Here is a 23,046-nt window from a genome sequence, read left to right on the forward strand (position 1 = left end):
GTGGTTAGGAAGCCATGCTAATTTCAGCTAAATGCCAATGTAAACCTGCCCAATAACAAACCTGGTCTATTTATTGCCTTATTGGTTTTGACCTTCATCCCACGAAGTTAACCAGTACCTCTCTCCATGACCTAACTACTGGAATTTTTATCCAGCTAATGATAACCATCAGAAATTTACAGGAGGGTTTTGGGTAGTATTTTAGCTTTGGCTAGCAACTATTAGACTGTGAATGCTGAATTATGCAAATACAACTGGGGATATACCAAGAAAAGGCTTCTGAGCAGAAAAACCTTATTTACTGTAAAATGATATGTGAACACTCATTATACTGTGCCACTGGATACTAAACAGACCACATATTATCCTGCAAATTAGATACTGAGATGTATCTATTAAAAGAGCTGTCAAGGCTTCAATAGGCCTGATATACAGAAGCAAACAACCGGGTAGTTGTTCGGAAAAGATAGAGATATAACTAGTCTTAATCACTGGCATACAATATATGTATAAAATAAAATATGATTGACATTTACAATTTATAATGTGTAACATAAAACTTATGAACAGAGACCACTGTGTGCAGCGTGGTAGACAATGGTTTAATAAAAAAAAAAAAGGAACAGATGTCCAAGATACAATAAAGGCTAACTATACACTCATATAAGAAGAACTGAAAGGGGAAGATAAGCTTCTATTATCATACAGTTCCAAACAAAATCTCTGAAAATGTTTAATTTGGTGCAGAATTCATAAAATCCATATGCAATGTACCAGTTAATTTGTCTCCATTATGCCTATGACCAGCAGGGTACAAAATGCGCAAGGCGGCATTTTGAGGGGTTTGTATGCTTTTGATATGGATTTTTGAATTTAATATGATTTTTGATTTTGAACTTTTGTGTTTGGGATACTTTTGGACTTTGCTGTTTGGCTTGCCCATTAAATTAGGGGGCTGTGTCCCATTCGCTTTGGCTCATTTTGACTGGCCACTGAGGATCCCTCTTTTTGGATACAGTATCCATTATGACCTGCACCTACAAACAGAAACCACCAACCCAGGCTCTAGGTAGTAGTATTCAACTTGGCCAAAAGCTGGAAACTGCTTTGCTAAAAGTATTTAGTGAAACAAGCCGTCAGCACAATATGAATAGCAAATGTAAAAAACATTTTGTATTAAGGGAGAACTAAAGTTATAATCACTGGGAGGGTACCAAATATTAGTGATTCCCCACTGATTATAATCATTTAGCTTATACCCTGGGGCGGTACTCTTGTTAGTAGAAAACTGAACTGGCCCCCTGTATTTCTATAGAAGCTCATGGCACAATCTTCCTTCCTCTGAATTTAGGCTTTTCACCATCACCAAAGAAGAAACACCAAAGAAGATTTCAGTGGACAGGAACACTGGCCCTGGGTATCAGGTAAGCTATTATAATCACTGAGGTGCTTAATAATTTGGAACCCTACAGTGATTTTAACCCAGGGGTCCCAAAACTTTTTAAATAGGGGGCCAGTTCACAGTCCCTCAGACTGTTTATGGGCCGGAGTATAGTTAGTCCTCAAACTATGCCCACCCCCCCCCCCCCAGCCCCTGCTGCATCCTTACCCCTGACTACTACCTGTCTGTCTCATTGTGGTCCTCGGTGCGTCATTACAGTCAGCCAGTGTGACCCGGTGATATATATTTTGTTTGTCCTCTTATTTAGGGTATAAGTGGCTGCATAGTTTTGTCACCAGCAAACACAGATACATTACTTACAACATTCTTATGCAATCTTTAACAAATTAAACATATTGGATAAACAAATGTAGCAAACCAGTTTGGGTGATATATATATATTTTTGTGTTATATTTATGCCCACCTTAAAACCTGGTCATAAACATTTTACTTTAATACTGACAGTGGAACTTACTAAAGGCACAGGGCAACTGTATTTGTAAGTTGGCAGAGGTTCGGCCATCACTTTCAGCTGTGGTTGAGGATGGGGTACATGAGTGTCACTCCTCACCTGTATATATACACAGTGTAAAAGATAATCAATTACAAGGAAAACTCTTTATAGCAGGGCAGAATTTAGGAAATTAAAGATTAATTGAGACATATGTAGAAAACATGCATTAAAGTTAAAAATGCTGTTGAATAAAGATGCTGAATGTCCTACTCTCTCTTACATCCCATCAAATGTTAATGTTATTTGTATTAAATGGACTGTTCAGTGTAAAAATAAACCGGGGTAAAAATAAAATAAAAAACTGTTTGCAATATAAAAAGTTATCCAAAAATGTAACTTATTATCTGCCCTGGTGGCTCAGGCATTTGAAACAATGTAACACAAGGCATCAGACTGATATACCTGCCTTGCTGGACAAGACTGACCTTTGCAGCATTGCTTAAAGAGTAACAACCAGGAAATCAGCAAATGCTGCTTTTAATAGCAATTACATTTACAAATAACTTTTAAAGCACTAAACATTTTAATAATAATTCATATTGGAAAGTTGCTTAGAATTATCTAGAATCATGTTATTAAACAAAACATTATTTTTGGGGTTAACATGTCCTTAAGATCAAACGCAAACTAACAGAACAGTTACACAGAAATGTTCCTTTAAGTTCTCAAGTTACTGTAGCACTGCCTAGACAAGCTGGCTATGTCACAGTCCCTGCTCCTCCTCAATTACGGTACCTGCTGTGTACAGAGAGATGCTTGGGGAATGGAACCAGCCTCAAGTACAGTAGCGTATAAGATAAGAACAGGGTGCTGTACAAGTGCTAAAGCAGCTCTGTGCCTTATCAAGCATAAAATACATGAAAAAATATTGTTTTACCGTTATTTCCTGTGAAACTGCTTGGGGTACAACGGACTGGCCAAGTTGCTTCAGTGTACTAGGCTTCAGACCAACAGCTTTGATGGAGTTTGGTATCTCTGGATATAGTAAGAACATGGATTACTTGAGTACCAGGGAAACAGGCAGCTTCTATGCAACTGTTAAGTATGGCTTTCAGAGTGGGCAATAAAAAAAATGGCAAGAGATACAGAGGAAACATATAAATATTCCATACTTTATACAGCTGAAAAGCTGCCAAAGAGAGTCCGATCCGAGCGTATCACTGTGCAGAAAGCTCGAAGAAGAAGTAATTATTCATGCTCATGGCTGGGCTCTTGGCTTGAATACCAATATTTATTAGCTCTAAGGCATGCATAGGTTTGCTTCATTCACACTGCCAGTATGGGTGCTGTTCAGAAACTGCAATCTGAACCAGTCAATATCTCTATGAGAAGAGATTGAATCTATTCACACTATAGAACAAGATCTTATTTTAGTTGCAGAACACTGACTTTCACTGAAGCTTTCACAGTAATTATTAAGCACAAAGGCTTGATTTGGCTGAGATGAAATGCAATCCAACCCAAAACTGACCTGTTGGTCCTTGCTTTACTACATGAATAGCACAATATTTACCCGTGGTCAAGATGGTCAGTGTACCGGCAGCACATTCTCCACTTAGTGTTTGGACAGTTTTGGCAGGAGCAGGCAATATGGCTCTGATAGGCCTGGAAATGGATGGGGCTTGTCGGGATTTTGGGGCACACTTTGTTTCTTTTAACTTTTGGGGTGAAGAGGAAGATGGCAAGCTTGCCCTAGAAAAAAATATATTGCATATAATGAGATCACAGTCAGAATGTAGATATATATTTGTTTATATGCTGGCCCAAGTCAGTTTCTGTAGTGCCATGTAGCAATATCCAATACACACAAGTATCAGCAGAGAGAAGTCACAGTGCAGTACATAATATGACTTGTACAAAATAAGTTGAAATGTAAATTACGTAAACAAACAGCTAAAAACAACCAAATTAGTCAAACGTGAAATAAGATATGTCTTGTTGGTTTCACCCTTAGTGGGGGTAAATACCCTGGGAAGCATACTGTGTTTCTGCAAAATATTTGGGGGTGGGGAGGGTAAGAAATTTTCTGGTAGTATTTTAAATTGTTCTTAATGCAGAAGGAAAGTTACAATCACTGAGGGGTGCCAAAATGTAAGTGATAGTAAGTGATTGTAATCACTTACCTGATACCCCGGGCCGGTGCATCTTTGACCGAGCATTCCTCTTCCATCTTCGCACTGCTTGGCAGGCACAGTAGAGGGAAAAGCCAAACATTAACAAGAAAGTCAGCATATCCACTTTACTTAAGCACATTTGCCTGGATTCAGAAGAACAAAGATGGAATAGGATTGCTTGCTCACAGATACCCGAGTCGGTGCAGTTTTCTGCTAAAAGGAGCACCAGCCAGGGGTATTAGATAATGGATTACAATCACTGGGGGGTTCCTAACATTTGGCACCCCCTAGTGATTGTAACTTTCCTTCTCCTTTAAAAACAATGTCAAGGTCACTATTCATATAAAAAGAAGTCACAGAAGTTCCAGAAAATGAATTCCTCCATGCAAGAATTCACTTATAAGCAATAAGTTTGGCCGTTTTGCGGTTAAAAAGTAAACATAACAATTGTGAAAATAGTTTTCCTTTAGAGGGGTAGTTCACCTTTAAAGTTGAGCTTTACTTTTAGTAGGTTATAAAATGTCCTACTCTACTCTATAGGACTCGTGTGGAAATTGCATTCTGTCAATTGTTTTAATTTAAAGAAAAAAATCTATATTTTCTGCAATGTGATTTTGTGACGTCAAGTTTTAGAAATGCTCGGATGAATTCCTTGAGAAGCATTATATCCAAGGCTACAGTAATCTTAAGATCTACAGTTAGTTTAGTATAGGTATGTGAATATATTATTTTTATATATGTGAGTGTATTGCTGGTGTGTGTATCAATGCCTGGTTGCTCAGGAAACCAAATAGCTATGTCCAATATAACCCAGCCCACACAGTTCTTTTGTAAAATAAAAACATAAATATTTATTCAATGCTTCCGTTTAAATGTAAGCCTTAGTCAGGAATACTCACAAAAACACCTGAGTGATATTTAAAATAAAAATGGCACCAAAGCACACCGAGTGTGCGATGTCATTAATTCCAACCCCAATGCAGTATGTGTCACCCATGACATCATCATTAGTGAGGACCTCCCATAGTGTAGTACAATCAAAAACATGATAAGTCAGCCTTCTATGCACTGCACAACATATATAATGTATTCCTGATGAAAGCTCAAGTTTGAGCCGAATTGTTGAATAAAGATTTCTATTACAAAACTTGTGTGTGCTGTACTATATTGAAAAAAACATAAATTATATATATAGTAAACAGAGGACTCAGCACTCACAGGTCTTGTTGAAAAAACAACAAATCCTTTAATGTGCAAAAATCAAAGTTTTGGTCACAATTTAGGACCTTTCCCAATAGAAACTTTCCTGTATCTCCAATATATTACCCGTACCATTCTGGCGTGTGTGTGTATATAAATATACACACACACACACATACTACAGACAGGGGTCCTGGGAATAGCCAATTTTGGAGCGAGAGATTTGGAGGGGTTGAAGTTAATGGACTTTTGTTTTTTTTTGTTATTTTCCAACCCAGTATGTTAATACTTCAAGGATTTACTCACTTGGAACAGGGCACTTGACATGTAACTTTCATATTCTCAGCTACAGGCTGTGCTTCAGTCCTGTGGCCTATATTTTCCCTTTTCTCTTCCAGCGTTGAGCCCAGCCGCTTGGGAGCTTCTACACCCTCTGAGCTACCCTCTGCATTATCAGGCAGAATGTGAATGTCTGAAACTATGACTTCCTCCCATTCCTCTACCTGTGTTGGAGGGGAGGAATGAAGGAGCTGACTGACAGCCTCCTTATTCTCTTTGCTTGACTCGGATCCATTTTTTGTCCCATCACATAGCTCTTTAGCTTCCATACTGTCTGAAACCTGGGCTGATACTGACGGGGTGGAGATGAATTGCTCTTTTACTTGCTGCGTCTGAAAAGAGAATAACGCACAATAGGATCAAGAGTGACATAGGTTATAGGCGTCAATAAATATGTAAAAATGCTTTGAATCTGTTGAACAAGAGATGTACTGTATATAAGAAACAATAATGTGTTCTTTTCTCATTCTCTCTCTCTCTGGAGTGATATTATCCTACCACATGTGCCTATAATATATTAGCAAATAGAAAAAACATTTTTACACAAATATACATACTGTATGCATCCACACTCACAGCCCAGCAGACTGCAGACCTTCAGGGCAGGAAGCCCCATATGTAATTACCAAGTTTGCCCAGAAACAGTAAGCCATAGCAACCAATAAGATATTTGTTTTCAAACAGGTGACCAGTAAATACTACCTGCTGATTGGTTGCTATGGGCAAACTTAGTGCCTTTTATTAAATAACCCCCAAAACCCTTAGCTGCTGGCAATGAGATGAAAGACATAAAATTAAAAGCTCATATTTGTGTCTGTAAACAAGATGTCTGTATAAAGAAGTCCCTTTAACTTTATATTTGAAAATGTTTTAGACATTTTTGTGTTTGCTGGATGATTTCCCTTGTTTCAATTATATTACTGCAAACTAACCATAACAAACTTTATTAATGCAGTGGGAGAGATAAAAAGTTTTACAAAATAATAACTACGCACGAAAAGCAGTCGCTTAAGTGACATAATATATCACCACTGAGTAATAATGGGAAATAATGTGGTGAATATTATCATGGTGTGATGACAGTATCAGTATCATTTCACTCCTTTTTTTCTCCCTCCCCATTCATGACCAACAAATGACAGTTTTTAAAGGGGAACTATGGCTTCCAAACCAAAATTTGTTAAAGAGCCCCACACAACACAGAATCCCCTAATATACCTACCACTTTATCCTGGCAGGGGAGGAGGGACTAAAACCCTGATGTTACAAATTGTAAAAACTTCTCCACTGCTTACAGAAAGCATGCAGGAACCACATAACCCACAATGCATTGTACTGTGGTGTTACTTTCTTTATTGGCATCATGCGTGCAGGGAATTGTGGGATTGGGAGGATGCAGACTGAATCCAGGCTGAGGACAGGCGACTACTGTTACATTTATTTGAGTTTCAAAGTAGTCAGCCAGATCAGCAGGGGCCAGGCATAGGGAACTGTTCCAAACCATATTAAATTACAAATCATGAAAAGGCTGCATATTCTTTAATTATTGTATAGTGCAATGTTGCTTGAAATAATGTTTATTTTTCAAAAAGCTTAAGTTGTGTTTGGGTGGATTTCCCCTTAGGAAAGGTGTTATGTGATAATGTATGTTGATCTATTTTTAAAGTTGATTAATAGATTATTCTATATTTTAGAACACTTAATAATAGATAATTATGACAGCTCTGTTCAGCTAGGTGTCACTATAGAAGACTCGAATTTACCTTTGGAACCCACTTTCCTCCAAGGACACGATTACACAGAGGGCACGTCAAAGGCTTATGCCGCGTAACATATGTAAAGGAGCAGCCAGGATTGGTACAGCACCCACGTCCCCTTCTGGTGTAGGTTGTAGACTGTGGGGAAAACACAGTTATTTATATTGCATTGCATTGTAGCTATATATGATAACATGTGATGGTAATAGTGTCCTACATTTATTTACCCTTTATTACTACAAAAAACTTAATGCAACAAGTAAAGTTCAATTCATGTAAAAAGGCTTTCTACACAGTATCTTTTTCATAACCAATCAGAATTTTCTTACAGGATTTGTATTTAGCAAGAGCAGTCATTATCAGGCTCTTTTTAATAGAAGGTCCCTTGAAGGCCTTTGATTAGGGCTCCACTTAAATAACACGGTTCCAATTTAGGAAAACACTGGTTTCAAATGAGCTGAAATTCCAAGGAGATCACTCAGATATCACTGACCTGTAACCTGGGATTCTAGGTGATCTAAGCGTGCAGACTGGCTTTTTCTCCAAATCTAACCGTAAATGGCCTTCTACCCCTCCCCCCCCCCCCAAAAAAAAATGGGTAACAGTAAACCAACTGTCCAATACCTGGTTGTCACTTACCAGTTTAACAGACTTTGGCTTTTCCAAGGTAGAATGACTGGGTACAGGCACCATAATAAACTGTGTGGCTGGGGCTGGTGGGCAGTTTTCCTCAGAATCCTGGGGATGAAAGGAAGTAGAGTGATAGAAGTATAAATGCTTAGGTTCATTGCATTTGCCCCAAGTTGTAAAATTCACCTGCATGAAAATAATGGATTACTTATCCCAAGATCAAAATGTTATACTTATTGATGACCTCCAATGTTTTCCTAAATAGCTCTACTGCATTCCTCTCTGATCTTGTTCAGCCCTCAGCCTGGTGTCAGTGGCACAGCACATGCCCAGTGTGCTCCAGGGTATCTGTGTGCACTGATGAGCAGGGTGAGGTCATATCACCAGTAGAGGCCCAGAACAAAAAGCACTTCACTTTTAGAGAACTCCTTTGCTATCCTTTAGTTTAGTGAATACTACCAATTAAATGTAATATGAAGCGTTCTGGAAATTTGCAACATTAGTTGAAAAAACAATCTCAAATTGGGGTTTTCTTGAAAATAAGCCTTATGCAAAGTATTAAGGGAATATTTATCATGCTGTGTAAAAAGTGGAGTAAAACATTACCGGTGATGTTGCCCATTGCAGCCAATCAGATGCTTTGCTTCTGTTGAAATCTATATAAGTGTATATCATGCTACTGGGTGGGAATGAGCAGAGACCTTCTAATTTGCATAAGAATGTTGGTAGGTTCAGGACTTTTGAAACCCCACCCCCCCACTTGTGACATCTAATGTATTACCTGTCCATGCCTCAAGTCTCCCACACTGATAAATAAATAGGTAGGCCTGGGCACTGCTGCAATACAAGCTCGAAGTATGTCACAGATAGGCTAAATACAATAGGCTGCATGTGATCTATTATATATCTGTTGCTCCGTCCAGTCAACCTTCAGTTTTAGCACTAGAAACAGGAAGAAGCAGCCTTCATGTTTAACCCAAGTGGTATTTGTGAAGTGTAGAGATCATAAAACTGGACTGGATTCCATTTACAAACCTGTATTGCCATGACTGTCATTACTGATAATCCTGCTGGTACTTCTGGCCTCGTCAGAGCTATTCCTCCATTCTCTTCAATGACCATGTCCGTCGTCTGGTAAGGACTGCTATTCCCTATCTCTAGTGTAACATCATCAAGAATAATATCTCCACTCATTTTATCTGCCATTGGAGCTGAATAGTTGGTGAAAACAGCACCAGGATGAACTTCCTGTACAACATCTACTGAGCTGAAACTCGTTCCCTCTTCAACTAGACTTCCAATGTCAATACACTGTTCTGAATGGCAAATTTTCCCAGAGTCTACAGGGATTGGGTTATGTACTCCATTCTGTGATACAGCGGGGAGAGGAGATATAATCGTAGAGGCCTGAGGCTGTGTGACGCACAGCTCAACATTTCTGTCATCTTCATTGCACCTCTTGGGGATCAGGATGTAATCTGTACGAGGAAGAATTTTTCGGAAGCCAGGGATATCAGAAAGCAGGGTAGAGGGGCTGGATTTAATATTCTGTAATAAAAAAGAGGGGGGACACTTATTAAAAAATAGATAATACACACAACAATCGACCAAGACACCAAGGCAGAGAGGTCCCAAAAACAAAAGCACTTAAGGTGGCCACACACTTGGCGATTTCCGATCTTTCGTGCGACCATCGGTCGCACGAAAGATCGTACAATCGGCCACTAACCGTTCAGGGCTGAAACTGCAGATGAGGTAGAAACAATAGGTTTTCTACCTCCTTCTGCCGAATCAGCCCTGAAGGCAGATTTTGATCAGGCGCCTTCTATGGTGCCCGATTAAAATCCTTTAACCTGGCCGATTGCGAGTCGATATCAGCAGCCTCCTGCGATATCGGTCGACTCGCCGACTTGCCATACATGCACCGAATATAGTACGAAAGGGGGTTTCGTACGATATTATCGGTGCATGTATGGCCAGCTTTAGTTTTATAAAACAATAGTGGTGTATAGTACTGCTGCCTTAAGTGCTGGGGGCCTGAGTTTAATTCCAGTTTGGGCAAGAAGTTTTATGTTGCCTGAATCATTTATAGGTGTTCTCCAGGTACTCCTGTTTCCTCACACTCTTCAAATACAAGGCAGGTTAAAAGGCACCTATCATAGGCAAATAGTTTTCCCTCAACAGGTACAGATCATAGCCAATCATGTCCCAGCTGAGGCAGAAAAATGTAATACAAGCAGCGGGTGTACGGAGGCTTTGGGCAGATTATCCTATGTATGCTTTCTTATGGGGAAGGCAGGTTTGCTTAAAGAAAAGGACACAGGTCAACTTTATTCAGGTATAAAGGATTCTGAGGTGATGTTAATTAATTACTGACTCTCCAAAAAGAATTCAGTGCTGCAGTGAGCTGTAACAAAGCAGTTTTAGTGACCTTATTGCTGAAATGCTCCTGCTTTTTACCTTTCCTTCTCTGATAGATATTTGCTCTATTTTCAGTCAGATATCAGTCATGGAAGCCATCAGAAAGGCTTCAACATCAGTTTATGGGTCCTTCCTGATGGCTTTCATGACTGATATCTGACCAAATATCTATGTGGCAGAAAATCTCTTCTAGTGATTGGCACATTGATTCAGTCCTCTACTAACAAGTCCATCCTCAGCCCCCATCATAATCTAACCTTCGGCCCTGGGTACAAACAATTACATAATTTTTATTTCGTCCACCATGGGGTAAAATGGGTAAAGATTCTAAATATGTCTACAATAGGGTGATTCCTACCCTATCAATGTCACCAGCTTGTGCCATATTTGCTACTCAGGTTCGTAGAAAGAAAGGGACTCTGGGTCTCTCAGTTTATGGGTCCTTCCTGATGGCTTCCATGACCGATATCTGACTGAAAACTGACCAAACACCTATTGGGCAGGTTAGAAAATCTCATCTGGTGGGGACCATATTGGCACATTGATTCACTCCACCACTAACTGGTCCCCCAAACATTGATAAACCCGATTTTTGGCCCTGGGGACAAACAATCAATCATCTTTATCTGGCCCAGCTTGTTTTCATCGCCAAACTGGATAGAGTTTCTATAGTATATGCCTACAATAAAATTACTCCTACCACACCAAACCCAATATCCTAGAATCTAAAACACCAGTTGGTGCCATTTTTGCTATTAGTCACCGGACCACTGTTACAACAACTTGAAAGGCTAAGTTCCTGGATAATGAATAACACATAATGTAATCATTACAAGGGACCAAACGCACCCAGAAAGATGGCTTACCTTAGGGCACCCTAAATTACATGTACCTGCACTGTACAAATCAATAGAGTAGTATTAAAAATACACTGCAGCATAAAAAACCTATAAGATGTAAGAATTAGAACTCGGCGAAGTCTATATACACATTTCTAAAACAAACTTTTCAAGTATCAGCAGAATTTCAGATAAGCAGCTGCTAATCATACCAAGGATTCAGAAACATCACATAGTTAATGATATTTGCAACAGAGCTAGCCAATTACACTCATTCAGAATTCCACTGATTGGAATTATTTTTACCAGCAGACAGTCCGGTACTTCATGGTATCAGCTGCAAAGTGAGCCAAGGCTTTGGGGAAAATTAATTCACGGGAAATCATAGCGCGAAAGCAAATACTTTAGAGGCACACTGTAGAAAACTACCAAGATTAAAGGGCAACTAAAGTTGACACAAGCTGCTCTGAAATAACCGGAAAAATGCAGAATTTTTTTGCCATAAATCAGCAGAGCTTTACAGGGAACTAAAGAGAAAATATACTCCCTTTTTGACATTTGCTCATTCAGAATTATTTATGTACTTTCTTCATAACCCCAACTGTATGAGCGGATGTCAAAAAGGGGTGTGTATATTTTCTCTTAATAAAACTTGTTCTTGTAGTAATGTAGTGCCTCACAGACATGCTATACAAGTGTCAAGGTAAACCAGCTCTGTCTAGCAATATTTCCTTCATGTTGAAAGAAAACCAGCAAAACAAAGGGCCAATTAAGCACAGGTATGACAGCATTGGGTGAAAGATGTTAAGTGGATCAACAGGAACTGAAGAGCAGAGGGATGGGTCAGATAGGGCTGTTTTATTTTGTATTTCATGTATAGTGCCTGTTCTCTACAGAGCAACAAGTCTACAATATAAAGGAAATCCTGTACAACAATCACTATTTATGACATTGTCATTGCCTTCCAACATGAGAAGTAGTGCGACATGGAAGGACATGGTGGTGCCAGTCATCTGACTTTATAGCGCCTAGCTACTGAAATCAACAAGTGAAAGTAACATAGTAACATAGTAAGTTGGGTTGAAAAAAGACATACGTCCATCAAGTTCAACCATAATGCCTATACCTAACCTGCCTAACTACAAGTTGATCCAGAGGAAGGCAAAAAACCCCATCTGAAACCTCTCTAATTTGCCTCAGAGGGGAAAAAATTCCTTCCTGACTCCAAGATGGCAATCTGACCAGTCCCTGGATCAACTTGTACTAAGAGCTATCTCCCATAACCCTGTATTCCCTCACTTGTACTGAGAGCTATCTCCCATAACCGTGTATTCCCTCACTTGCTAAGAATCCATCCAGCCCCTTCTTAAAGCTATATAATGTATCAGCCAGTACGACTGATTCGGGGAGGGAATTCCACAACTTCACAGCTCTCACTGTAAAAAATCCTTTCCGAATATTTAAATGGAACCTCCCTTCTTCTAAACGGAGTGGGTGCCCTCGTGTCCGTTGGAAGGACCTACTGGTAAATAAAAAAAAGTGAATGTGTTATTTAAATATTCAGGATTACTTTGGTATTAAACAAGTACAAACCCCTAAAAAACAAATATGGGTGGAACTGGGACAATTCAGGCACAATGGAGAAGACCAATGTCTTGGCTCTTATATTCTCATGGTCGTGTGCACCATTTAATCTTTCACCTAGCTCTAATGTTAAGTCTATGGAAAGGGTCTCAACTTAGGCAAGTTATGGCCCCTCACTTTTTATGTAAAAGTGCAGCTACAGTATGCACTGAATTTAGATTGTAAGCTCCACAATGCAAGAATCTCCTTCCATTTGTTTCCTTGACACTTAGCAATTAGCAAATTAGACTTAAATAGAAATATATATATATATATATATATATATATATATATATACATTAAAATATACATCCATACAAGTGTTGCAGTAAGTCAGGCTCTAACATGCCAAAAAAAATGCAAACTAAAAAAGTAAAGTACAGTACAGTGGGTAATGCCCCCTTAAATGGGAGAGAAACTATGGGATTATATCACACAATCCTACCTTGCCAGCTGTGAGAATAAACATTATTTCTAAATGTCTCACTTTAACCTCAAAAGCTTTTTCCTGTTAACCGCGACCCACAACAAATATCTCTTTTCCCATTTCCTCCATTCCTGCTATGCAAACAGTAATGTTTGTGTACAGATCCATTATAATTAGGTGGACATTGTTTCATCACCCAGCTAATATGTTTTTCATTTTTATATTTCCATGGAGCTTAATTAACACAGGTGATAAACTATGAATTAAATACAGTGGTCTCCTTCTGCTTAGTTCTTAGGTTTATTAAAAGTGTATATCCCTACAGATGGAATATGATTGGTCCCACACTCTAGCTCCACTTGTAACTTGTGTGGCTGCAAGGGTCAAACACCCTGCAAGTACCACTCTTGAGTATAGATAAACAATACAAATTGTCAATCTATACCCAGTGGCTCCAGATACTGCACTCCAACTCCTGGCCATAGTGAAGTGAGGCTGTATCTAATTTCCCCATAGGCACTGTTGCAGACAGATTGGATATTTTGTTTAGATAGATAGACCCCAAATGAGAAACAGTAGCTACTCACTGAATCCAAACCTTCTTTCTCTAGCTTTGCACGTTCTAGGTAATGACTTTTCTCAGCCACACTCAGGAGCTTCCAACTCTCACTTATCTTTTTGTTAATCTCAGACTGAGGAAGGTGGGGAATCTCCTGCTGGACCTTCAGGTAGATATCATAGTAATACAGAAGGTAGGCAGACCTAGAACAGAGAAAATCCAGTGAAGCACTGAAGTACATAAGGGCTAATTTGCTAAATTGCAATCAAAGCTAAAGTGCAATCAAAGCTTTACTTTCATTTTCTAACTCATACCAGACTAAGCATATAATTGCTAATTAGTGGTTATTGGTGCAAGTTAGAAACAATTTTAGTAAACCCATTTTGGATGATCCATATAATCCAAGAAAATTAATTACCTGTTATAATAAAATACTTTACTTGATTACTGAATGGTCAGTCACAATCAAATTTACACAATGGAATTTTTTTATAAAATGTAAATCCTAAGTGCCCATTTAGGGACAAACTAAATATAAAAGGGTAGTTTACCTTTAAAATAACTTAGTATTTTTCTCATTGCAATTAGTCTTATATTTTTTTTTTATATATCAAGTTTTTGAATTATTTAGCTTTGTCCAGCAGCTCTCCAGCTGTGTGGCCTGACTTTGGGGGTCATATGACCTTTTCTACCTGCTGTTCACTTGCCCTATTTATTGTTACTTTGTTCCTAATATATACCTGGGTTTCTTAGCTGTGTCACATTGCTCAGCACAGTTCTTGTATTTCTTTTTCTTTAATGGGGGTTTGGCAGACAGATAGCTTCCTTCCATCTCTTCCGAGACTACAGTAACCTCTGTCCCATCGAAAGGCGCTTCCATCCTGCAGAAAGCAAACACGTTCTTATTATATTTAATCTAAATATTACAACTAACTCAAAAAACAAAACAAGAAACCCACCACATATTTACATTTATATCAGTGTAAACATGGAAGATATTAATTAGAGAGAAAAGGGCCATTAACCCCTTCTAAGCTGATCACACACACACACACAGATTTAAACTGCCATTTGGCCCCTTCAGATCAAGCCTGCAGGTTATCTGCCCATCCATGAACCGTGCCTGACAGATTTCTGTCTGAAAAGCAATGGCTCTGAGGTACGGTTCTCTCCCCACAGGCTGCATTGGTCTCCGTTACAAAACAATCGTTCTATCAGATCAGACCAATATGGCCCAGAACATAGCAGGCCATATCGGTAATAGACCTGTTAGTTTGGTCACCAAACTTCAAGTATATAGCCACCTTTACATGTCATGGTTAAATCCTGGTCATTGAAGTAAAAGTAATTTAAAAAATACTACAAAATTTATACCATGCCAAACACACTAAAAAACTCACCAGTTTTGTTTCTCCAGTGTTACTAAGGCAATACATTGTCTCTCCTGATGGACTTAAAAGGGGTGGTTCACCTTTAAGTTAGCTTTTAATATGTTATTCTAAGCAACTTTTTAATTGGTCTTCATTTTTTATCTTTTATAGTTTTTGAATATTTTGCCTTCTTGTTCTGCCTCTTTCCAGCGTTCAAATGGGGGGCCATTGACACCAGCAGTCAAAAATCTATTGCTCTGCGAGGCTACAATTTTATTGTTACTTTTTCTTATTTCTCTTTCTGTTCAGTCACTCTACTATTCATATATCAATTGGACCCTAGCAACAAGATAACTGCTGAAATTCCAAACTGGAGAAAAAATAAAACAATGAAAGAACTACCAATAATAGGAAATGAAGACCAATTGCAAATTTTCTCAGAATAGCACTCTCATACTAAAAGTTAACCCAAAGGTGAACAACCACTTTAATAATCAACTTTTTAAAAAAGAACAAAACCTTAAACATTATGGGGTGCCAATTTGTCATTTAGCCAGTGATTACCAATGCTAATAATCATTAGGGGGTTTTTGAGTTAAATTTTGGTAATATTCTGAGACAATTTGCAATTGGTCTTCATTTTTTATCAATAGTTAATTATCAATTTTTATCAATTGTTTTTTTTTGTAAATTTTTTTAACTTTTTGTTCAGCAGCTCTCCAGTTTGGACTTACAGCAGTCCTAAATTACCTTAGAAACCAAGGATTGGTTTTAATGAGAGACTGATATAAGAATAAGAGAGAACCTGAATAGAAACAACAAGTTATAAAAAGTGAAAATAACAATAAAATTGTAGCTTCACTGAGCAATGTTTTTGGGTTGCTAGGGTCACTGACCCCCATTTGAAAGCTGGAAAGAGTCAGAAGAAAAAGGCAAATTTAAAAAACTATAACAAAAAAAAAAAAAAATGAATAATGAAGATCAGTTCAAAAGTTGCTTAGAACTGGCATTCTATAACATAATAAAACTTGACCATATCAATTTTACAGGCCAGATGGCAACCCTTAAGATGTACAAATCTGAATGAGCCCCACCACAGGGCGCAAAGACTACCTGGGAAATTAAGTTGTCGGTGCTCCCCAGTCCAAGTACCCTGCACTGGTGCATTTTTTTTTTATATAGAACATTTGCTCTGCCACGGAGTAAAAAGTTACTGTTTTTGATCAGTGAGGGGGTGTACAGGAAATTTCCAACACCTCTCCTTTAAATTAGGGCTGTGTATTTACCCCATAATATATCCATATTCATTGCACAAAAAATAATTCCTCTTATTTTATCTCTTATCTTTTAATTCTTTCCAAATAACTACCAGCAACCGATCTACTTCTGAGTGGCTATTGCCTTCGGTGAGAAAGAATGAATAGAATTTCTGGAAAATAACCAGTGCATATCTGAATCTCTCTGATGTTGCTGGCGCATTACGAGTCATTACTGCTAATGTTGCAAATTACCATAAACACAAAAACTACTGTCATTTAGCTTCCAATTTCATGCAAATTATATTAAAATAGGATGCATGATTACAGTAATAATGCATCGTAAATTACCAAGCGGTAGACCAATTCGAGATAGGTTTCTTAATAATACGCTTCGGGAATCATTGTGTTTTATTATTGCTCTCTCCTGTCACAAAATACTTTCATTCCTCACGCAAACTTGTCTGTTTTACTGTTACCACTGTCTATGAAACGGATAGCTAATTAATAGAATCATGGAATATTAGGACAAGGTGCACCACAAACCTCATTCAATCAGAGTTTCTTGTGTCCCATTTATTTCATATATGTGGAATTTGCTTAGCAGTGCATTTTGCCCACAGCCAAGAATAGATCCTATAGACACAAATATGAAACGAAACACGGGAGCACTTACCGCTAAGCCAGGTGTGCTACACGCGGATCCTCTCCCAATGGATCCTAGTCTAGTATAAGTTTGCAAAAAAGAATAGCGGAGCACCACGAGGATAAAGATAAAAAAATCTGTCTTTATTCCATTATCAGTAAAAGGCACATATACATCCCAAAGGACCTACGCTTGACTCGTTTCATGGCATCCCGCCACTTCCTCAGAAGCATCATGCTTCTGAGGAAGTGGCGGGATGCCACAAAACGCGTGATTTTGATTTTTTTATCTTTATCCTCGCGGTGCTCTGCTATTCTTTTTTGCAATAACAGATCCTAAAAATGAAGAAGCTACTGTCTCTGGTTCTTGCTAGCGAGAGCTGTGTGTTCTATGATTTGCTGCAATGGAAATGGCTCTTGATGCCAATGTTATTAATAGGGAATACAGGTATGGGATCCCTTATCCTGGAAACCCATTATCTAGAAAGCTCCGAATTACAGAAACCTGTCTCCCATAGACTCCATTTTAATCAAATAATACAGAATTTTAAAACTGATTCCCTTTTTCTCTGTAGTAATAAAACAGTACCTTGTACCTGATCCCAACTAACCTATAATTTATCCTTACTGGATGCAAAACAATCCTATTGTGTTTAATTAATGTTTTATTTATTTTTTAGTAGTTAAGGTATGGAGAACCAAATTACGAAAAATGGTCCCGAGCATTCTGGATAATGGGTCCTATACTTGTATTAAATAGATAGTATTTGGAAGGTACCTTATATAGCATTTATACTATAATCTCATTACAAAAATCTAGCCTTGACCAGCACCCAAGTTGGCCATTTTTACAATGGTATCATGTAATTGGGGCATGGCTACATAGAATAAAAGGCACAGAATAAGACAGAATTAGAGGGACATGGCATTACCACTAAGTACTCTGCTCCTAACGTATACAGGGAGATACCATACAGGAATGATGGCTTTTACATAACAGGAATTGTCAAACCTTTCATCACTTTTAGTGCTGGAAGTACCAGGGGCTGTAGTTTTGTAGTACAAAAGAGGGACCTGCTGCAAATTTAATGGGGGCTTTAGCTACATTAGTGCCTGTATTTACTGGTAATCAACCATATTCAATAACCAATCAAATTGGAGCCGTGGACCGGGGATGAATACATTTTAACATTTTTCTATTCATTACACATTGATTACAGACACAAATATTAATATCACTTTTGTCGATAATAGGATCCTTATAATCTATACCTCTTGCTTTTTATGGGAAAGTTCCTATTTTCATTTACCAGCCCACAGTCTCAGATCACCTGTCATCAATGTCCCACAGCACCAGCAAGTCTTTACTGCAAAGTTTGGGAGCAGTGAGATTGTGGCCTCATCCACTAGATAAACACACACCAGCCCTGGTTCAGCCCAGGGGCCACCTAGAGATGTGGGGGGGGGGGGGGAGGTGACTGGCAGGTATGATAATTTGACAAGCCAAGTAGAATACAAACTTGGGTGACATACAAAAATTTCCCACTGACATCTTCCTATCCAAACAGAAATATAGACATACTTCAACCTAAGGCAGCTTAATAACAACAGCAGCAATGTATTTAATGAAAACTGGCCTTGAAGAAATAAGCCAATTCCAAATACTTGTTGGGGAGAGAATGACTCAGTTTTACGATACCTGTAAGATTTAAAGAATGTAAGACTGAACATAGAGCCAGTTACCAAGATGTATGGGTGACAGCTTGTCAATAAAAGTAGACTTGGCATCCATCGAAAAATCATTTTTTTTATTCAGTCGAATACTGAATTCAGGCCAAACTGAATCCAAGCTATAATTTGCATATTAAAATCTGAAAAAAGTTCCCCAAAACTTTCCAAACCCAATTACACTCTCATGCATTGGCTCTGTCTGGGGTGCACATAAAAGCGACTGACAAAAAAACATGTAAACCCTACATTTTCCTACCATGAATAGAAGTTGGGCACATCTCCCCCACGCACAACGCATAATGTATACTGCATATATCCCCCCTTTGTTCATGAGTTCTGTCACATTTTCTATCCATCAGTTTGTGCCCACCCAAACCATGGCTTTAGTCCCTCCTCTCATGGCAGGATTTGAAATGATGCAGAAAGAGAAGAACTGTTTTGCAGCTGGACTTCAGCATATAAAAATGATATTTATTAACACTTTTTGAAGGGACAGATTACAGCAATTGGTATATTAGGAGTTTCTGTTGGGTGGGGAGTTTCCTTTTAAATATATGCTGGTTTAAAACCAGCGAATTCTATGCTGGTCAATTTCCCCTTTAATTTTGGCTCTTAACTACTTGCACTTAGATAACAGATGGACTTAAAGGTGCTTTAGTTCCTTGTTTTACTAGCTTAAACAGAAATAACTTAGCCGGAGAGGTTCTCTGGTACCCCAGGGTCTGCAGACACAATCTCATGTACCCCACAGTGGCCCATTTGTGTCCTTAGAGGCAATTATACACAAAACGATGGGAAGAATATGGAGAAATATATTCAGGTAAGCTGACTGATAAAACTTTGGGAGGAACCTCAGCATCAAAAAATGACAATGCGGGTGATAATTATAAGGGAAAGAATTGGTATGCAGTAACATGCATCTGACTGTATAATTACAGCAGCGTGATTGCAAGATGGAAATGTTCTGTGAGGCAGATGTCTTGGTACAATGATTTCTTATAATTGTATACCAAGCTGCAGTAATCCATTTTTCATGAGGAGGTACAGTATAGTTGAAATGTTCTATTAAGTACCCATCTTTATGATGAACCGAAACTAAATTAAACAGATTCTTTCTACTTCCAAAGGCACTTGGTAAACTTCTTCACTTCAGCCCCATCTGAAGGACCAACCTTTGGTCAGGGCCCCCTGTGGCTCATGAATAAGTACACACAGGAAACTATTGGTACATTGGGTGTACCTAAGGAAGCAAATGGCCATCTCTCAAATTCCACCCTAACTGGCCTTCAGTAACTGAAACTGTGCTTCCAGAATGGTTTAGGAGAGCAAATAGGCATTCTCCCTATTTTCACCTGATTTGGGGGGGTGGCACCTCCACAGCTAAACTTTTTTGTAGAGGTCAGTACTACGCATGTGCCAAGTCTGACTTAGGTGAAGGTGATACCTATGAGGAGAGCATTTCCACCATTCCACTGAAGCATTCTATCACTTAGTGCTTAACATCTTTAGTGCCAGGAGGTCTAAAAGAAAACTTTTCAAAACTGACGGGCAATGACTGAGCAGGGCAATTCTTAAGGTGGTCGTACACAGGCAGATAAAAGCCCAACCTATACCTGGCTGAAAATTGGCCAGACCTTGATAGCGCAGGTTGAAAAATCCTGTTCGGACGAGGAGTGCACTGACATTTTGATGTAGTCCTCGTCCCAACGGCCTGCATCTTATCAATGTGTCCAATCATTCAGCAAACAATCCAATATCACCCACCTGAATGTGGGCATATCAGTGAAAGGTCCACTCTGATCTCACAATGATACTGGAATTGTGGGTATAATAGCGTTTTGGCGTAAAAACACGGCAAATCATACAGATTTACTTAGCAATATAATGCTTTAAAGGAGAAAGAAAGGTTAAGTCACTTGGGGGTGCCAAAACGTTCAACAAACATAGGTAGAAGTTCTGGAGTACGAAATGGCACAGTAGCTATATGGCTTGAAAGAAATACTCACATGTCCACAGAATACCTATCATAAGCATATTAAACCCACTCTCCCACCCATATCATCACCATAATAACTAGGCATGCTCAATACGTGATAATTGAGCTAATTATTTATCTTCATCATCTAGTCTGTCATGCAAACTTCCTAAATGCCAAGGAATCAGTTACAAGACTAGTGACCTGCAAATTTCATTGTCAGTAATATATCATAGTTTTAATATTTAAAAAAAATCTAATTTAACCCTTGGGCAATCAACCCTGTAGCAGCTGCCCATACTCCCAGGAACCCTGGCTATTAGAGGTGGAACATATGAGTTCCATATCATGTAGTGGTACATTTCACAAGTAATATATACCACTGCTGTGATACACATACAAGTCCAGCAAATATGATATTTGTTTCTATCCCAGTCTAATAATATGCACAAAGAAAAACCACACAATTTAAATAAAGATGAGCCCATTTACTCTTGTCGGGGAGCTAGACTATATTTATGAGTGGGATTAAAAGTTGCATTAATGGAGATATGAACCCAAAATGAAATGTTGCCTAATGTAAGACAATGTAATTCTTTAATTATACATGTTCAATGGCTATTCAAGTTATTTATAAATGCATTTGATATGGCAAGCAGTATATCTGTCACGACTCAACGAAATATGTGTATTATAATCAAGTACCAACTGTTGTAAAATATGGAGATATTCACCTTGGAGTTCTATGACCTGTATAAAAGCATGGGGTATAGAGTCATGGCACTCCACTGTAACTTCTAATGCCTTTATACTTTACATGGGGAGGTACATTATTCGCTATATCATTATTTAAAAGAGAAGACATGTAACATTCACTGTACTGAAATCTAAACAGATTTAGAGGGGGTATATTTCATAGCTTATAAATCTCCCTCCATAATGTTTATGGCACATGGGTTGTCATGGTTACGCTCCAATGCACCTATAAGAAGCTAAATTCCCAGAAGATGATGCCGTCCAACATTTTCATGAGAAACATACCACATACGGCAGCACCAGCACACACACACACATATATATATATATAGGTATATTTTCTTCCAAGTGGTAAGGGGGGGGTGATCCTGCAGCTCACCTGCTGTAGGCATGCTGGGAAATAGATGGCAGGACTGGATTTGCTATTTGATGCCATAGACAGCAGGCCTGGACTGGCAATCTGTGGATTCTGGCAAATGCCAGAGGGGCTGTTGTAAGATGCCATAGACAGTCACTATTTATTGGGTGGGGGGGGGGGCTGTTTGGGCCTCTGTGTACTTGAAATGTCAGGGTCTATCCTGAATTAGGACAGGGTGCCACTAGGTCTCTTTGAAAATGAAAGATATACAAATATCAATATGTTTCATGGCCAATCAGCAACCAGTTTAGAAACATGTGGATCACGTTTCTCAGCTTTTAAGAGTGATTTCATTAAAAATGAAAGAAAGTTTCTCTCTCTCCCCATGTGTATTATACCATAAAAATTGAATTTATTAAATGACTTTATTATGACAGGACTCCCACCCAAGTTTATTACTCCTGGAGCTGCAAAGATTCACAATAGAACACTATCTGCTTAGCACCTTCACTCCACTGGGAGGACTGCCCATCATTCATCTTATCATATCTGTGACAACAGCAGGGAGCAACACCATACCGCCCAGCAGGCCTGCTTTTCGCGGGACACTTCCGGTTTCCTTAACACAGCCCGCAGTCCCGGGTCGCTGTTTAAACATCCCGCAACGCCGTTCAGGTCCAACTCCTTGACTCCTGCCGGACAGCTAATCCAGGCATCCCAAGTCTCATCTCGCGAGATGGTGACGTCACGGCGACACGCATTGAAGCGTAGTGACGGGACACGTAGCTGGGGGGGGAGACGCACGGCGACGGAGTAGAGCAGCTGCCAGTCTGTGCTGCTCAGTTTGTGTTTGTCATGGAAACTTAATAGGAGCAATGGTTTTGTGGCGGTTTCACCTGGGCTTAGTTATCAATAAAATTATATTATCGAATTTGTTGTTTTTTGCTCTTCTTTTTTTCTTGGTTTGTTCCGGCAGTAGCCTATAGGCTGCCACTGGCAGCTCTGACTTGTGCTGGGGCATAAAGAGACAACACTGCGTCCTGTTGGTTTCCATGTGCAGTCTACGTGGCAGGGAGCAAAAATGTACTTT

The 23,046-nt window shown here is 38.9% G+C and overlaps 1 protein-coding gene across 3 annotated transcripts in view; it reads right to left on the bottom strand.

The window, feature by feature from the left end:
• Positions 1-22,721, bottom strand: part of hmgxb3 (HMG-box containing 3) — a 50,783-nt gene extending 28,062 nt beyond the window's left edge. The window contains exons 1-11 of one of the 3 annotated variants that reach the window (XM_012958614.3): positions 22,536-22,721; positions 14,606-14,746; positions 13,894-14,068; positions 9,032-9,544; positions 8,006-8,104; positions 7,373-7,504; positions 5,577-5,941; positions 4,080-4,133; positions 3,470-3,648; positions 2,834-2,931; positions 1,918-2,013 (exon numbers count right to left, since the gene is read on the bottom strand). In XM_012958614.3, coding sequence (XP_012814068.2) covers positions 1,918-2,013; positions 2,834-2,931; positions 3,470-3,648; positions 4,080-4,133; positions 5,577-5,941; positions 7,373-7,504; positions 8,006-8,104; positions 9,032-9,544; positions 13,894-14,068; positions 14,606-14,745 — 1,851 coding nt within the window. In that variant the 5' untranslated portion in view covers position 14,746; positions 22,536-22,721. 3 annotated transcript variants of the gene reach the window in all.
• Between the last annotated feature and the right edge of the window lie 325 nt (positions 22,722-23,046).

This window comes from Xenopus tropicalis, chromosome 3 (genome assembly GCF_000004195.4).
Source record: "Xenopus tropicalis strain Nigerian chromosome 3, UCB_Xtro_10.0, whole genome shotgun sequence".
Classification (NCBI taxonomy): Eukaryota; Metazoa; Chordata; class Amphibia; order Anura; family Pipidae; genus Xenopus; species Xenopus tropicalis.